Here is a 14,970-nt window from a genome sequence, read left to right on the forward strand (position 1 = left end):
CGGGCTACACACCTACTACAGAAAGTGTATTAAAGCAATATTCCTTCTAGTCTCGTTGGGAAACGTTCCTTGTTGTTTCTCCGCTCTCTTTGAGATGCTTCAGATGTTCTGGAAGGATATAGAGTCCTGCACAGAGACACGTCTGTAAGGTGGATGCCGGCCAACACGGGGGTTTCAATCTGCCTCCTCCGATTGAAGGCCAGTCTAACAACATAATAGAAAATGGCTCCATTGTCGAAGAGCAATCTAATGCGGGCCTTGATGATTAAATCCCATTGAAACTACTTCAAACTACACTCCATATGGTATGAGCTCTAAGAGTCCAAGCCTCACATAGTCAAATGTTGTATTTTTAAAAGTGGTTTGCTGAAGGTTGAATATAGAATATAAAAGGCCTTAAGTGTCCAATTCAACTTAAGCACCTTAAAGCATCACGAGTGGAGTCAAATTTTGTACGATTGGCCCCCGTATCTTTTCCAGATTCATAAATGGTGGTTGACACAGAGAGGTGGAATCAGCCGGTAAAAGGGTGTACAGATAGAAATAACAGGCAACATGAGGGTCTATAGAAACCACTTCCATCATGAACCTTCTTTTAGCTAAATATAGACTCTGTGTACTTTCTTTTAGATTCCATTCACCACTGGTCTCTAGATGAATGTTTGCATAGAGCTTCTGCACTGCAATCTGAGGGGGCTTCAATATTCAAATGAAGGTCTCCTACACCTCCGTACTGGCTCATTCACAGTGATATCTGCTCCATAAGCTATGTATATGGATGCACTCATACTGGGACATTTGCGATAGAAAGGCTGGGAGAAGTTTTTGTTCAATAAAGAATTTATTGTGTAGCATTATAGTACCATTAGGACTTTGAAACCTCTATTGCACTTTGATTGCACAGTAATCTGACAGTAATTATAGTCTTTAATCACAATAGTTGGTCTTGTCTTTTCCAAGTGAAGGCTCAACTGGGTACGAAAGCTTTAATAGGTTTTGCGCTACTCCGGTCCAATAGTCATTTATGCTTAGGAAGATTTCTAACAGAGTGAAATGACCCGGACGTTTGAAATGGCAGCCGTTATAGGCGCTGGTAGGGTTGTCTAAATGCTACAGAAAGGTGCTTAATGCTCCCCTCCTAGCATCCTTTAGTATAGGGTACACTGGACAACCCGTTATGAATACAAAGGGGATAATGCCACTCCACAGTTCCTTGTGAGAGCATCAATGAAATGTGCCGTCACTGTTCGATGTACGCTATGGATGCATTGAAAAGGGACAGGGTTGAGTTTTTCACTGTTGCCTTTATATTTAAGTTATACATAAAGTTGTTTTTCGGTAAGTGCAGTTATATTTTCTTTCCTAAAACCTAATGAGATCTCCATTTCATCTTTCTTTGACCTTATGAGCTTTTCCATTGAGGTCGGTGAAAAGAGGTTAGGACGAGATCTAGAAGCTATATGTGTTCCAACTGACTTGAAAAACTAAGAGTCAGTTTGGACTTAATGGTTTTGAATGTACGGTGGAAAATGCAATTGGTGATCGTTACTGTGTGTAGGTATTTTAAATATTACGCCTCTTTTTGCAACTGTTATGCTGTTGTCTTGTCTTGGCCAACATGAATCAATTAAAAAAGTATCTAGTAAGATCTTAATCTACAACATCTGACTATCCATTTGTTTGTTGTTCATCAAAGAGCAACATTTTGATTTCCCATTCACAACTGCTCCTTTTATGCCTCGCTCCAACATGATGCCAGTTCAATATGTCCTGGTCTGTTTGACGTGTAAATTACATCTTGGCTTAAATTGTGTTTATCTCTCTAGCTCAGCACGTACACCCTGTTCAGAGAGGGGAAAGTCATAGTTTGCCAGTTGGCTGTCACAGAAGATGATACACAAGCTGATCACCATCAAAGGAATCTTCACTATATAATCACAGTCCCACAACAAACAAAACTGCTTAAGGATTTGTTTACCAAATGAATCATTATTGGGCATCAACTCATTAGGGAAGTGAACCAAGGTCAATGAGATGCATCAATCCAACTTTTTGTCCCAAATATACTTTTTGAGACTGATTTTTTGGGGAACTACTGAATGTGTTTTCTCTTTAATACCCAAATCAGCTTTTATTCTATTGTTGAGCTCTGCACAAAACAAATACTATGTCTCTATAATCTATTTTGCAATTCATTGCCTAGGAAGCTGTTAAAGACTTCACACTCTAAACCCTAACCTGATGACATCACACATTTGAGCTTGAGAGCTCTAGTTTTGGGGAACTGAGAGAGAGTTTATCATAATTATTAATATTTTCAAATGTCTAAGACCATTGGAATACCTTGTTTGAATTGTTTTAATGCACATACTTCCCCTTTAGGATATTTGCAGATACAACCGACCAATCCGATAACACTTTATCCCAAAGTGTAAGTCTAAATGAGTGGAACTCAAGCTATTTTACGAATACAGCATGTTGGATTGTGAAATCTCTAATTGTTATTTAACGTCCAAAACGTCCGTAAACTACACATTATGTGATGTTATCCGTTTCCATCTAAGCCAATAGATATCAATTACAACATACGCAGTTTCCCATTTCCTCTGTACTGCTGGATCCTTTAAACCTGAACATGTGCCTCGACCTCCTTCATACCGTTATATGTGTCCACTTAACATTCTGCTTGCATTTTCAGATGTGGCTTTGGTATATTTACGACAGTCACTGAAGTGTTTTTTCTCCCACTTGTGAATCTGGAGGGTTTCTTTTTCACAGGTCACTTCTTCCGTCAAACCGGCCATTCCTTACAAAAATAAAAAGCTGAGTATCTTGACAGCGCATTTTTGCTTTGATGTGCTTATCGGACTGAATTGTTTAACCTTGAATATTTTATTTATATTTCTCAGAGAGATGGATTTTTCAAAGTAGCATCGGCCATCTGCATCTCATCACTCCCCAAAGTTGTTAGGGTGATAACATCTTTAATATACCATGGCTGCATTTACATAGGACTTCTATATATTTTCAGAGTATAATCTGAATATAATCTCGACGTAAATAAAACATGCAAATGGCGCACACCTCCAAGAGTACTGTAAGATGTAGAGATCCATTTGCTGTTCCTTGAAAACCCTTTTTCTCTGACAGACACTCACCTCAGCATATCAGGAGGGACTTTCACCGAGGCCAGGCTGACATGGGTCAGGCTGAATGCGGAGCTGAAGAACTGGCGGAAAGTTGGCAGAGAATCTCTCGCTTTCCTGGGAAATAGAAAAGAATGGGAAAACAGCAGAGACAGAGGGTCAGCACAATAGACAGAGCACAGATGCTGGACGCACAGAAAATAAAAGGAAGGTGAACAAATGATGATTATGAATTGCATGGCATTTGCGGCATAGCGCAATCTCCTGGATGGTGAAGTCCATAAAATGTCTTTGGTTACATATCCTGAGAGTTAACAAAAATAAGGGGAGTCTACCTTTTAAGATAGTGGTACGAAAATAGCCGTTTTCAGGTTAATTCAAATTTGATAAAGCAGCAAAAAACAGTGAAGAAAAACAAAAGAAAGATTTCCAAAGAGCAGAGACAGAGGATGAGCATAATAGATGGAGCACAATCAGACCGATAGACTGACGGAAACCAAAAGGAAGGTGAGCACATGACGAGATAAGAAGCCGGTGGTGACGAGGAGGCGGATGACGGGGGCGAAGTCGATATGCTGATAGAGAGTGACAGGACGTTTGCAGCAGACAAGTGGAGAGCTGACAGAGAAGAAACGGAACAACAGGAGCGAGGGAAAGAGAAGTAGACAGATGCTGGCTGTGACATTTATTATATCGCACAGACTCGGAAAAGGTGAAGTTGACGTTCATAACCGGCCCCGGTTAAAAAGGTAACATTGACCAATTATCCTACCATCTGCTGGAAACATATTGCATCAGCCCGTCATCAGAGGAAGGGCAGAGAAGATGTGGGTGTACGTACAACCTTCCTCAAAGACCTTTCAAATAAAAGGGACTATCATCTGCATACAGAGGATGCATGCAGTACACTGGTTCCAATCTGTATTAAGAACTTGTCAAAGCAATCTGCCCCCACTGCACAAATCAAACCCAGTAGGGGAGGATGAGGAGGGGGTCCGGGAACAGCGGGAGAAAATGATGAGGAGCATTGGAGGAGAGGGAGAAATTAGGTTTGTTTTCAGGAACATATTACCTGCTACCCATTTTCAGGCACAACATGGTATTTACTTGCAGATGGCTTTTTTTGGTTTAGTTTTACGGATCAATTCTTTCACCATCATCCTAATCAACGAGCGCCATTTCCGTGACGAGGCACTTTAGCTAACACAACTCATCATTTTAGTTGTTCATTAGCCACAATGCAAAAAGTCACTCTTCTGAGAAAAGCAAGTGAGAGGGAACCAATTATGTTCTTCTAGATAATTCATCTTTCCATTTTTCCCTGGCAGACATTTGAACTCATCATTGCGGGGAGAGCACAGCAGGCGTTACTAATTTGGTTAACGAGGGCTCAGATCCATATATGGACTGCGGTCATTAAATGTTATTAACTACAGCTGTGTCTTTTGGTGTCACGCATCAACATGGCTGCATGCAACATGTTTCCTTCACTTTGTTGCACTTCTTTTCTTGTGCTACAGAATCAATTAGCGCCAGATGGTCGAGGGAATCTTTTTGTTGCTTTCATAATAAATAAAGTCACTCATCATAGTGTTATGAAGTCATACAAAATAACAGCCCTGCCAGCGGCTCTGTGAGGATCATACTTAGCCACTCAAGTGCACTGAGCTACATGCTATCATCAGCATGCTCACACTCTTACAATGACCAATGGGTATTACTGACACTTCAAGGTATATCGTCTCCCATATGTTCACTTTTCTGATTGTCCATGTTAGCAGTTGTGAAAAAGAACTCAACACAAAGTACAACAGCATCTGATGGGAATGTTTTTCGTCTGTTTTTAAGGTAATATGGCATAAAAAGTAATGGACAAACTTATATTGGAGAGCGGAAATGTACATTGTGGTGGCCATGAATGTCTGTACAACATTCAACATCAATTATGCTTCAAATGTATTATCAAGATACATTGTTAATAAAAGTCAGAATTGTATTTGAAATACTGTCCACTTTTTTCAGTTGGTATGTCAGTCCAAAACTCAAAGATATTTACTTTTTATTACAATTATTTAATGTATTACATTTAAACAGAGAATAGCAGGGAAACTTACATTAAAGGAGCCTGAAAACAACATTTGTTGTCATTTTCACATTCAACTAAATTGATTATGAAAATAGCTTTATTTTCCTTTTTTTGTTAACAAAATTATTTGTCATCTCATAGTTACAGTTCTACCGATAACCCGTCCAATAGAGGAGATATCAAGGTCTCGGTCAGTGATGGATCAACTGCTGACACTTCAAAAACACTATAAACTATTAGCTTTATTTTAGTGTGGGAAAAACTGCAAAATCGCTGATTCATGTAATGTTGTCAAAAAACACATGTGCATTACAACAACAACAAAAAAGTAAAAAAATGTTGGTCATATAGATTTTTAAATATATGCTTCAGATCATTTACTTGTTTTCCCGATCAATTGATAATTTCAGCAGTTTTAAGAGCACTTCAAATTTCACTGAAAGCTGGACTAATTTTTTTCTAACAACATCGACCTCTGTTCATGTATTTAAACTTCTAATACTTTGAATGCGTTTCAACTTTAAATGACGCTTGGTCTTCTTAATATTAACTGACACATTAACTAATTTAATTACGCCTTTAATAACTACTTGTGCTAATTAAAATATCACATCTCATCAAAACCGTGAACATTTTTTTAACATATTTTGTTTTTAATAGAAGATTGTTTTAGGTTAGTTTTCCTTTTGCTGGAAGGAAATTGTTTTCATTTATTTTCAGATTGCGGAAACTGCTCTTCAATGATTATTTCTGTTCTCTTTTATCGTTTCACTTAACGAGAAAGCGGCTCCACACAGGAATTGACCTTCCTTTAGCATCACATTTGCATTACATCTAAACCTTTAGGACTTCATAAGTAAAAAGCTGCTATGCTTTCCCCTGTGATAATGGAGCAAACTTTGTCCCCATGTGTTTGGCACAGCTGTTTTAATTGCTATGGAGCGGTAATGTGACTGGCAGAGAATAAAATGAATAATCACTACACCCCAGCAATCTCTATTCCGCTTCATCTAATGCCTTTGTGCATATTGCACTGCCAGTGTAAGCCCTTACTGCCCTCGCTCACATGGACCAGTGAGTTGCACTGACTGGTGTGATTGTACCGTTAAAGATAAGCCCCTCAGAATTTGATTTAAGATCAGCTGAGTTGGCTTGAACAGCGACAAAGATACAGGCCACAATTAGCACTTGGTCGGTGTTCATTTAGATCCCTAACCACACACACTTACAAGGTTAAAAAAAACTTCTACTTTTTGAATAATATATATTTAATTTCCCAAATATTATGGAAATATGAGGTTGACCGTACGTGTAATGGAAATTCCATGTTATCCTAAGGTAATTCAACATTTGAGATAACAGATTTTTAAACGGTCTTCTACATATACCATTTTAGGCAATCTAATGGGTAGGGTTCAGTATGAGGTCAGAGTAGATCATTATTTAGATGGGGAAAAAACAAGAAACTGTCAAGAACATTTCAAAATAACTGATCAGTGCATGCAAGATTGTTGAGTAAGCTTTTTTCTTTCTTTTTTTTAAGCTTATTACAATGCATTGTATTATATGTTTTTTTATTCTGCAAAGAAACATTTCTAGGATGTGGGTTTGATGCATAGGGTGCACCTGGCAGAGATGATGTTTTAGCAACTTGAAGACCTTCTTTGCGCTGATGTCTGCTGCTGACTTCTGGGTGCCACTCTAAAGGAGGACGCCACATACGAGGCCCTCAGTAATATTAGTATTAATATTCTGCTGGGAAACCATGGGTCCTGCCTTTCATGTGGATGTTACTTTGACACGTACCACCTATCTCAAAATGGTTGCAGACCAAGTACACCCCTTCGTGGAGACGGTATTTTTGGCTGCAAAAGGGGGTCCTACACAATATGATCGCTAATATGGAGTAATGCTGAATAATAAGTTGAGTACGAGTGCTGAATAGCATCAGTCAGTGTGTTTTGCAGGTTAATAGCAAGCACACTTTTTGAAATGTTATGTGTTGTGCAAGTTTAAGTATGTAAATGAATGTTCATGCAGATGTTTCACTTATTAGACCTAGCAGACAGAAATCAGCCACGTTAGACTGATGTGCTGGTGTTTCGGATTTTTCTAAATGAACGTTTCTTTTGTGTCCAAATACGCCACACATACTTGCAAGTATTATAATATCCTTTCTCTAGACAGCAGTTGATTTTAAGTTGCAACTACAATCGATTCTTTCATAATAATGCTCTGAAATGTTCCCCAAACAGATGATACAACGGTATGTGAGGAAATGAATAAAAGAGCATTTTGGATAGATTAGGGGGAAAGGGTAAAATAATATCAAGTTACGAAGGACAAAGATGGGAAACGGTCTTTAGAGAGTGAGTAATAGTGGAAGGCAATAAGACGAATACATTAAGAGGGGGCTGCTTTACAAGCCCCTGTCATTGCTACTGTGATAACCTCCCAGTGCGTGGAACAGCAGCTTTTCTTTGACCCATTTGTACCGATTAGCATACCGCCTGTCAGGACCGCGCTGATACAGAAAGGCTTCTGTCGCATGAGCAGACACTGTGTCACTGTCTCCCTCACAAAACACACTCCAGGGGGGCGTATCAGCAGCTTGTTACCCCACGTGTACATGTGTGTAATTGTATCTATATGAGCTGCTCATTGTATCTCGTGTGTGTGTGCATGTAAAGGTTCTGAGGGAGTCTGTTCCATATGCATTAGCGGCAGCCGGGGGGTTCTTATCAGCTCCGTTCAGCTTTGTGGCTCCGTCTGACCGGAAGAACTCAGCATTTAATATCAGAGGCCCCATGACCGGCCAGCGGTGGGATGAACTATGAAGAGAGGGAGGCATAATGGGGGAGGAGGAGGGAGGGAAGATTTGTGGAGAAAGAGGGAGGAGGAATGATAGATAGGAAAAAGAGGAGAAGGGAATTTAAGTGGAAGATGAGGAGGTGAGAAAAAAAATAGAAATGGAAAAAGGGATTTAAAAAAAAGTACAGAAGATGGATGGAGTGTGGAGGTCTCCAGGAAAATGCGAGTGGAATGCTGGGAAATTCAATGTCATAAGAAATGAATTGTGTGTGGTCAAGAGCCCCAGCAAGAGCCTGGATTCACAGAAGGGAAATGTAGCAGGGAAGATGAAAAAAGGGATCTGAGGTCCACCCCCACTTCAAATCACATGGACAGGTTCCTAAAGACATTTACAATTTTATTTAAATAGTAACCCATGTCCATATATTTATTTGTGGGTAGTAAATGTAAACTATAGGGCTATCACTATGGGCATCAACGCTGTAAATATTGACAAATAAATCCAGCAAAATGGCACAAAAAAAGCTGGTAGTGGCCTGGCTGGGTGTATAATCTCCGGCTTATCGTCATGGTCCGGCCCTGCCTGTACCTGTTCGCTCTGCCATCGCGTGAAGGGTCTGCTCACAAGCGACCAACAGAAAGGTTAATGTTGTTGTTGTTGTTGCACGACGTCCTCCCCCCCCCCCACAAGTATATTTCAGATCTGTGGGAAACACTTGTTTCACATTTGGTTTCAATCTAGTTTGATATGATTTTTCAATGCTTATTTTTGGTCCCTTTGTAATTTTAGTTGCTGCTCTCCTAACGTATATTTAAATATTACCTCCCATTAGCATTACATTATTATTATTATTATTATTATATGTAGACCTTTAACTTATTTTTTATAATCTGTTTTCAAGATTGTTCCAGGTTTGTTCAAATTATTTGTAAGTATATTGTTTTAATCTAATTTCTGATATTTTGAAATGCTAACTTTTGGTCTGTTTTGCAGTTCAAACAAAACGGCTGCACTAATGTCAATTCAAATATCACCTGCCTTTAGTATCGCACTTGCATTATATCTGAACCCTTAAAGGGGCCCTATTATACTAATGTTCAGGTTTGTGTTTGTATGCAGTGCCTCTACTGCGACATGTCTCCATGCTTCAATGTTCAAAAAGCTTCTTTATTCTTCTCATACTGCCTGTGCTGCAGCACCTCTTTTCCCCCTCCGTCTGAAACAAGAGCCCAGTCTGCTCTGATTGGTTCGCTGGCTGGCTCTGTTGTGATATGACAGAAGCCTATCACGTACAATGTGTTGGAGCACTAGCCAATATAAGCGCAAGTGTAAGGTAGTGATGTCACTATGTCGCTCATGTATACAAAGGACTACATTTGAGGAGGGAACTTTGGGATCTTAGCCTTTGCAGACCATTTACATGCACAGAACCCCTATACAGTATAAACACATTGTGGCAATGGGAATACCCCAAAGGGCAGAATAGGGCCTCTTTAATTTTACTTATCAGTTTTAACCAGGCAAGATTGTTACAAAACATTTTAAAAAGTAGAAGATGGACTGAAGAACAAAGCAGATAGAAATGAAACAATTAGAGGGAGAAAGTGAGAGAAACATGCAGGCGTGGGTGCCTGGGGATTGGAACCATAAAAGATTCGTCTCATTTTTCAACCGACTCCTTCCCCAGTAACTCTGTAATGTAATATGCTGAGCAGAGAAGCTCCTGGGCACCTGGGGGACTCAACATGATGAGGCCTGACTGCCTGATAGCGAGGTAAACACAAACACACAAACACAATAAAAAAAGACAAAAGACTTGTGGGCACGCTAATAAGTGCTTGACAGATGGAAAACTTGTTAGCAAACGGAGACATGTGTACATTGAGAGACAGACGGGAACTCATTCTGCAGGCAAAGTGTATATGCAGCGAGTCGGAACAAGTTACGGGGGCGAGCCAAGCATGCACGCTAATTACGGGGTCCAGGGCCAAATGCTAATCTGTGGCGGGAAATAAATGAGGATGCTTGCTCTGCTCCTGACTGGAATATCTCCAGAGCTGTTTGGCTGAGTCAGAAGGGAACTACATTTATTTAAAATAAACAAACAACAACAACAACAACAACAACAACAACAACAACAACAACAACAGGGTTTACAGTGGAGATGACGCCCACCTGTGAGAGAAGGAGTTCTTGGAGAGGTTCAGGTAGGAGAGGTCAGCGCAACAGCCTCGCAGCAAGGCCCCAAACAACTGGCAAAGAAAACAGAAAGACAGAGATAAATGAGTTGTGTTCTCTACAGAGAGTATAACAGTTGGCTCTTGAACACAGCACAACCGAGTACAGCGCAGATTAAATATGACAAATGCATTTCGAACACGCAAAAAAAGTGATGCCTCTGAACTGTATTTCTTCCTTGGCAGGAGCCTCTTCAATAAAAATGTCCCCTAATGTGTCATTGGTGCATTATAGATGGCATTAGATTATGGAATAGTGTAGAAGCCTGACTCTGCAGATTGGGGCAAGTAATAGAGCAGAACAAAGTAGATGTTACATCTGGTCAAATCAGGACAAAGCCGTCTTGGCCATTTGTTTTAGGATGTATTTGATCCTTTTTGGGCCATTTGTAAGAGTTTATAGGAGATGATGCAACCTTTCTCATTACGTTTCTACAATCACACGGACACAAGTATAATGAACATGTAGTTACTCGACAGTTGAGGAAGAAACAAGTGATGTGGAAGAAAACCTTATTTCAGAAAAAACACAGGTCAAAACAACCACATTATTTGTTCCAATTAAAATGCTGCCGTCTTAATTTGTGCACTGGAGCAAGGCACTGATTTATTTTCATCCGAGACCCTAAATTGTTGCAACTCAGTGCTGTCGGGGAAATGCTGATCGAGGGATTTGGCTCTGGTAGTGTACGATACATACATGTGTGGTCAGCTGTAAGCAGAGGTGGAAAGTAGCATTTACTCAAGTGCAGTAGCAACTAAGGGCCTGTGTCCACATGGCGCCTTTTTCTGAGTGCAAGGGTCTCTTTTCAATTGATTCCAAGGAGATCATAGGTATTTCCATCACATGCTGGCAGTGGCTCAGTCAGTCGGGGCTTGGACTGGGAATCTTAGGGTGCATTCACACCTAATAGTCCGCTCTCTGGGGCGCACCAGACCACAGTTTGTTACATTGTTTCATTTTTCAGAAGGTTCAGTTTGCGTTCACACGGGCAAAACTCGAACGGACTATAAACTTTAAACACAAGTCATGTGCACGGAAATGCTGTTCAACCATTGGTCAGACATTAAGGAGGTACAAACGCAAATCCCGGCAATTTCTACCGGAGCCTCCGCCATGGAGCATCGGCACTTTCGGCAGGTTATTCTCATGCTGCTTTTAGTCTGGAGATCAACAGACACTCGCGGCCCGCGCATATGATTATATAATCAGACAACGTCCGTTAAAAAACATTATAACACATATAATGAGACGTTCTGCAGTAAGGAGGGCGTTTCACCGACGACAGGTGTTCTTACTTTTATGTAGCTGACGGAGAATTTTTACTTTACACGACACTGTTCAACACTTCATTCCGCTTCACTCTTTAACTAAACAACCGCGGATGTCTTGAAAGACTCTTTCGCTAAAGATTTTAAAGATATCCGCGTTCTTGTGACACGTAAATACTGCGCTTCCTATGTTTTGGTGCGGACTGCGTTCACACCAGCGATGAACCGCTCCAGAGTTCACTAGCAAGCGCTCCGAGACCACCTATTTTAGCGGACCAGAGTCCGGTTGTTTAGTTCACTTCAGAGGTCTCGGACTGCGTTCACACCGACCCAAATGAACCGCACCAAGCGGCTAAACGCGCCAGGGTTCGATTCAACCGGGCTATACAAGGCAGGTGTGAACGCACCCTTAGGGTCGCTGGTTCAAGTCCCCGAACAGACCTAAATAAGGAGTGTGGACTGCTACTTGGAGAGGTCCCAGTTCACCTCCTGGGCCCTGCCGTGGTGCCCTTGAGCAAGGCACCGGACAAATATTATTTTCTACCCTTTTATTGAGTGAACAAATTCCTAACAACTGCTCAGGCTCTTTTTTCATTTTTAAATTAAATGTGATGCTAAAAGCAAGAGTCTACCGCCATGCTAGCAGCTCTGTTAAGAAGAACTTTGGCTACTAATAAATGCACCAAATACAGGTATAACGTTTAACAATGGACACAATGTGTGTTTAGAATGTAAGCACAAAGTACAGGTATGGGCATAAAACTAAAAATCCAGACAGATTCAAATCTGAGACATGGCACTACAGGAAAAAAGTGTTAACAGTTCATCCTAAGGGGAACATGAGTGTGTGTACCACATGTCAACCTCATGGTGGCGCTAGAGGGGAACACAAAAAGACCATCATTGCCCCTGTTTGAGTCACGCTTTATCTTTAAAATGTTTCGAGATTGTTGAATAAAAATGTCCCTAAATGGGAAAATGAAAGACATATATGAAATGAAACCATGAATTTGAGTTATTTAGGCCCATATAGTTGGAAATTAGAAAATGTTTATGGTCTTGCCTATTTCAGGGTAATTGCTCCCTAGCTCCAGCAACAGAGCTAAATATAGCAGATACTGTGCTCCTACCAATACTTCAAAGTGTGTACGGAAAGGGCGGTCAGAGCGAGCCTACGAATTCCCAATAGCGGGACCAAATGGGCAATAAGAAGAGTAATTGTATTAAACTGAATCAGAATAGAGCTGAAACCATACCAGCAAATTAGATGAGTTAAGAATTAATATTAATCAAATGTCAAGATTCACATTAAGTATAGGAAAAGAGCCACTGGAAAAAATGAATGATTCTGTGTCACCATACGATCAACGTGTCATCATGAAGCATTCATGTACCATCCATCAAAGTGCATAACCAATCCCACTTTTATCTCGGGAAGGTAAGGCTCGAATTCAAACTCTGCAGGGCTCTGGAAGGTACAGAAATTAATATATCTGTGTTAGTGACCCAATTAATGTTGAAATAAAGATGATTTACTTGTGCTTATTGGACAGGAGAGAGTTTTAGGGCATCAAAACCCAATTTCTCGTAAGACTTGAGCCGCATCTAATCGCAGGCGAGAGGTTAACCATCGGACAAATCCATTTCACCCTGGCAGTGCCATCCCTCACGCAAATTGACTAATCGACCCTTGTCGGTGCATCAACGCAGATTAAAACAGGAATTTATTAATAATTCAATCCAACACTAAAAGAGACAAATTCTCCCTCTGACAGTTTCTCACAACGGGATAAATGACAATTACCAAAACGCAGCTATCACAGGGAGTTCTCTTTTTTGTCTCAAGAGGATTTTTAAAGAGAAATACGAGGGGACAAAGTTGAAGAAGTGTCCAGTCAGGCAGTATGGATGCACATATTTCAAAACTCACTTGACCCTGCTGAAAGAAATCCCTTGCTGACAAGCCGACTGTGCGTGTGTTTGCCCTTTAGTCCATTTTAAACCCCAAAGAGCAGTGAGTCGCAAGGCATTGTAGTAAGAAAGAGCCAAAGGTGAGAGTAACAGAAGTATTTGGATCTTTAACTTTAAAATGTAGTAATACACGAGTGTCGATAAACATACGACTATAAGAAAAATGAAGTATTATCATAGAAATGCACTTCAGTAACAGAAGTAAAAATACTCAACAGAATGGTTCCTTTCATTCGATATAGTATTATTTATGTGGTTGTTGGTGGCAGAATACGGCATTATTTTTGCTGGATACAATTTCACACTCGTTAAAAAGCAATCAAAAATGTGAACGCATTCAAATCTTAAATCACTGTTTGTAATCAGCCTTACTGTTGTGCTGCCCGTTGTGCCTGAGCTGTATCTGAGCTTTCAATGAAAAAAGAGAAACACAAATGTGGCTTACATTTTGAGAAAAACAACTTGAGTAGGATTATGATTTAAATAATGTATTAATTCAAAAAGTATTAGAAGCCAATTATATTATATTTTCTATGACAAATAATCAATAAAACTAGTAAAAAGCTCAAAATTGTACTCTAAAATCTAGTGGAGCAAAGACGTACTTGTTTTAACTTAAAACAATATTGAAGTACCGTACCTTGGGTAAGTTACTTTCCATTAAGGGGAAGAACACAGTCCGATTGGTTATCTAGCCGGCTCTTTTCTGATCGGTCAACCGCTTAGAAATGTCCCGCCTCTTAGCAAATGATGTAGTATGTTGGCCAATAGAAGCGCAAGTGTGTTTAACCCATAGTGATGTCACTATGTTACAGAAGTAAACAAAGGACTACAATCGAAGCGTTTCAGGCAGGGGGGTAGTGGACCCCAAAAATAATAATAGGGCCCCTTTAAGAAGGCCAAAAGGTTGGTGTGAGGCTACATGGCAATATAGAGAGTGTGGACTGGACTGAGACTCACTGCCGTGGTGTCACTGAGCAACAGCAGAGCTTAGAGTAAATCTCTGGCTGACTGACCTCTTATCTCCCGGCAACGAAGAACACAATAAATCAGATATTTCTGTCTGTTCTTTCCGTCCCCGCAGGTCCCTGCTGCACGCCGTCCTGCCAGCAGCAATGCAGCACTGACGACGGGACACAAACAACACATGTGAGCTGGCTCTCTTCACAAACCTCTTACAGCTTCCAGAGGGACACAGAGACGAAAAACATCCTGAGTACATCTGTAACTTAGAGAACATTTTCTGTTGTGTATCGACAAGAATAACTGCAATGTCAGCGGTATCCAGCAGGGGCAGTCTCACTCGAGCGTGGTCACTGAACTCTTTCAGAGAAAGAGAGAAAGCTCCATCATCCTTTCAGCTGTGAGCTTGTATCTGCTAATGCGGCGAGACACCGTTTTGTCACAGTGGCAGACGTGCTAAATTTAGCCGCAGTTACAACACGG

The 14,970-nt window shown here is 40.5% G+C and overlaps 2 protein-coding genes across 4 annotated transcripts in view; one reads left to right on the forward strand and one right to left on the reverse strand.

The window, feature by feature from the left end:
- LOC117461967 (zona pellucida sperm-binding protein 3-like) overlaps nucleotides 1-14,970 on the forward strand; it is a 526,690-nt gene that overhangs the window by 166,852 nt on the left and 344,868 nt on the right. The window lies entirely within an intron of this gene.
- The window catches only part of carmil3 (capping protein regulator and myosin 1 linker 3), a 115,497-nt gene that overhangs the window by 43,793 nt on the left and 56,734 nt on the right, over nucleotides 1-14,970 (reverse strand). For all 3 annotated transcript variants that reach the window (XM_034103654.2, XM_034103653.2, XM_034103652.2), the window contains exons 16-17: nucleotides 10,220-10,296; nucleotides 3,159-3,263 (exon numbers count right to left, since the gene is read on the reverse strand). In XM_034103654.2, the coding sequence (XP_033959545.1) occupies nucleotides 3,159-3,263; nucleotides 10,220-10,296 (182 nt within the window). The remainder of the gene's footprint in view (nucleotides 1-3,158; nucleotides 3,264-10,219; nucleotides 10,297-14,970) is intronic.

This window comes from Pseudochaenichthys georgianus, chromosome 17 (genome assembly GCF_902827115.2).
Source record: "Pseudochaenichthys georgianus chromosome 17, fPseGeo1.2, whole genome shotgun sequence".
NCBI lineage: Eukaryota > Metazoa > Chordata > Actinopteri > Perciformes > Channichthyidae > Pseudochaenichthys > Pseudochaenichthys georgianus.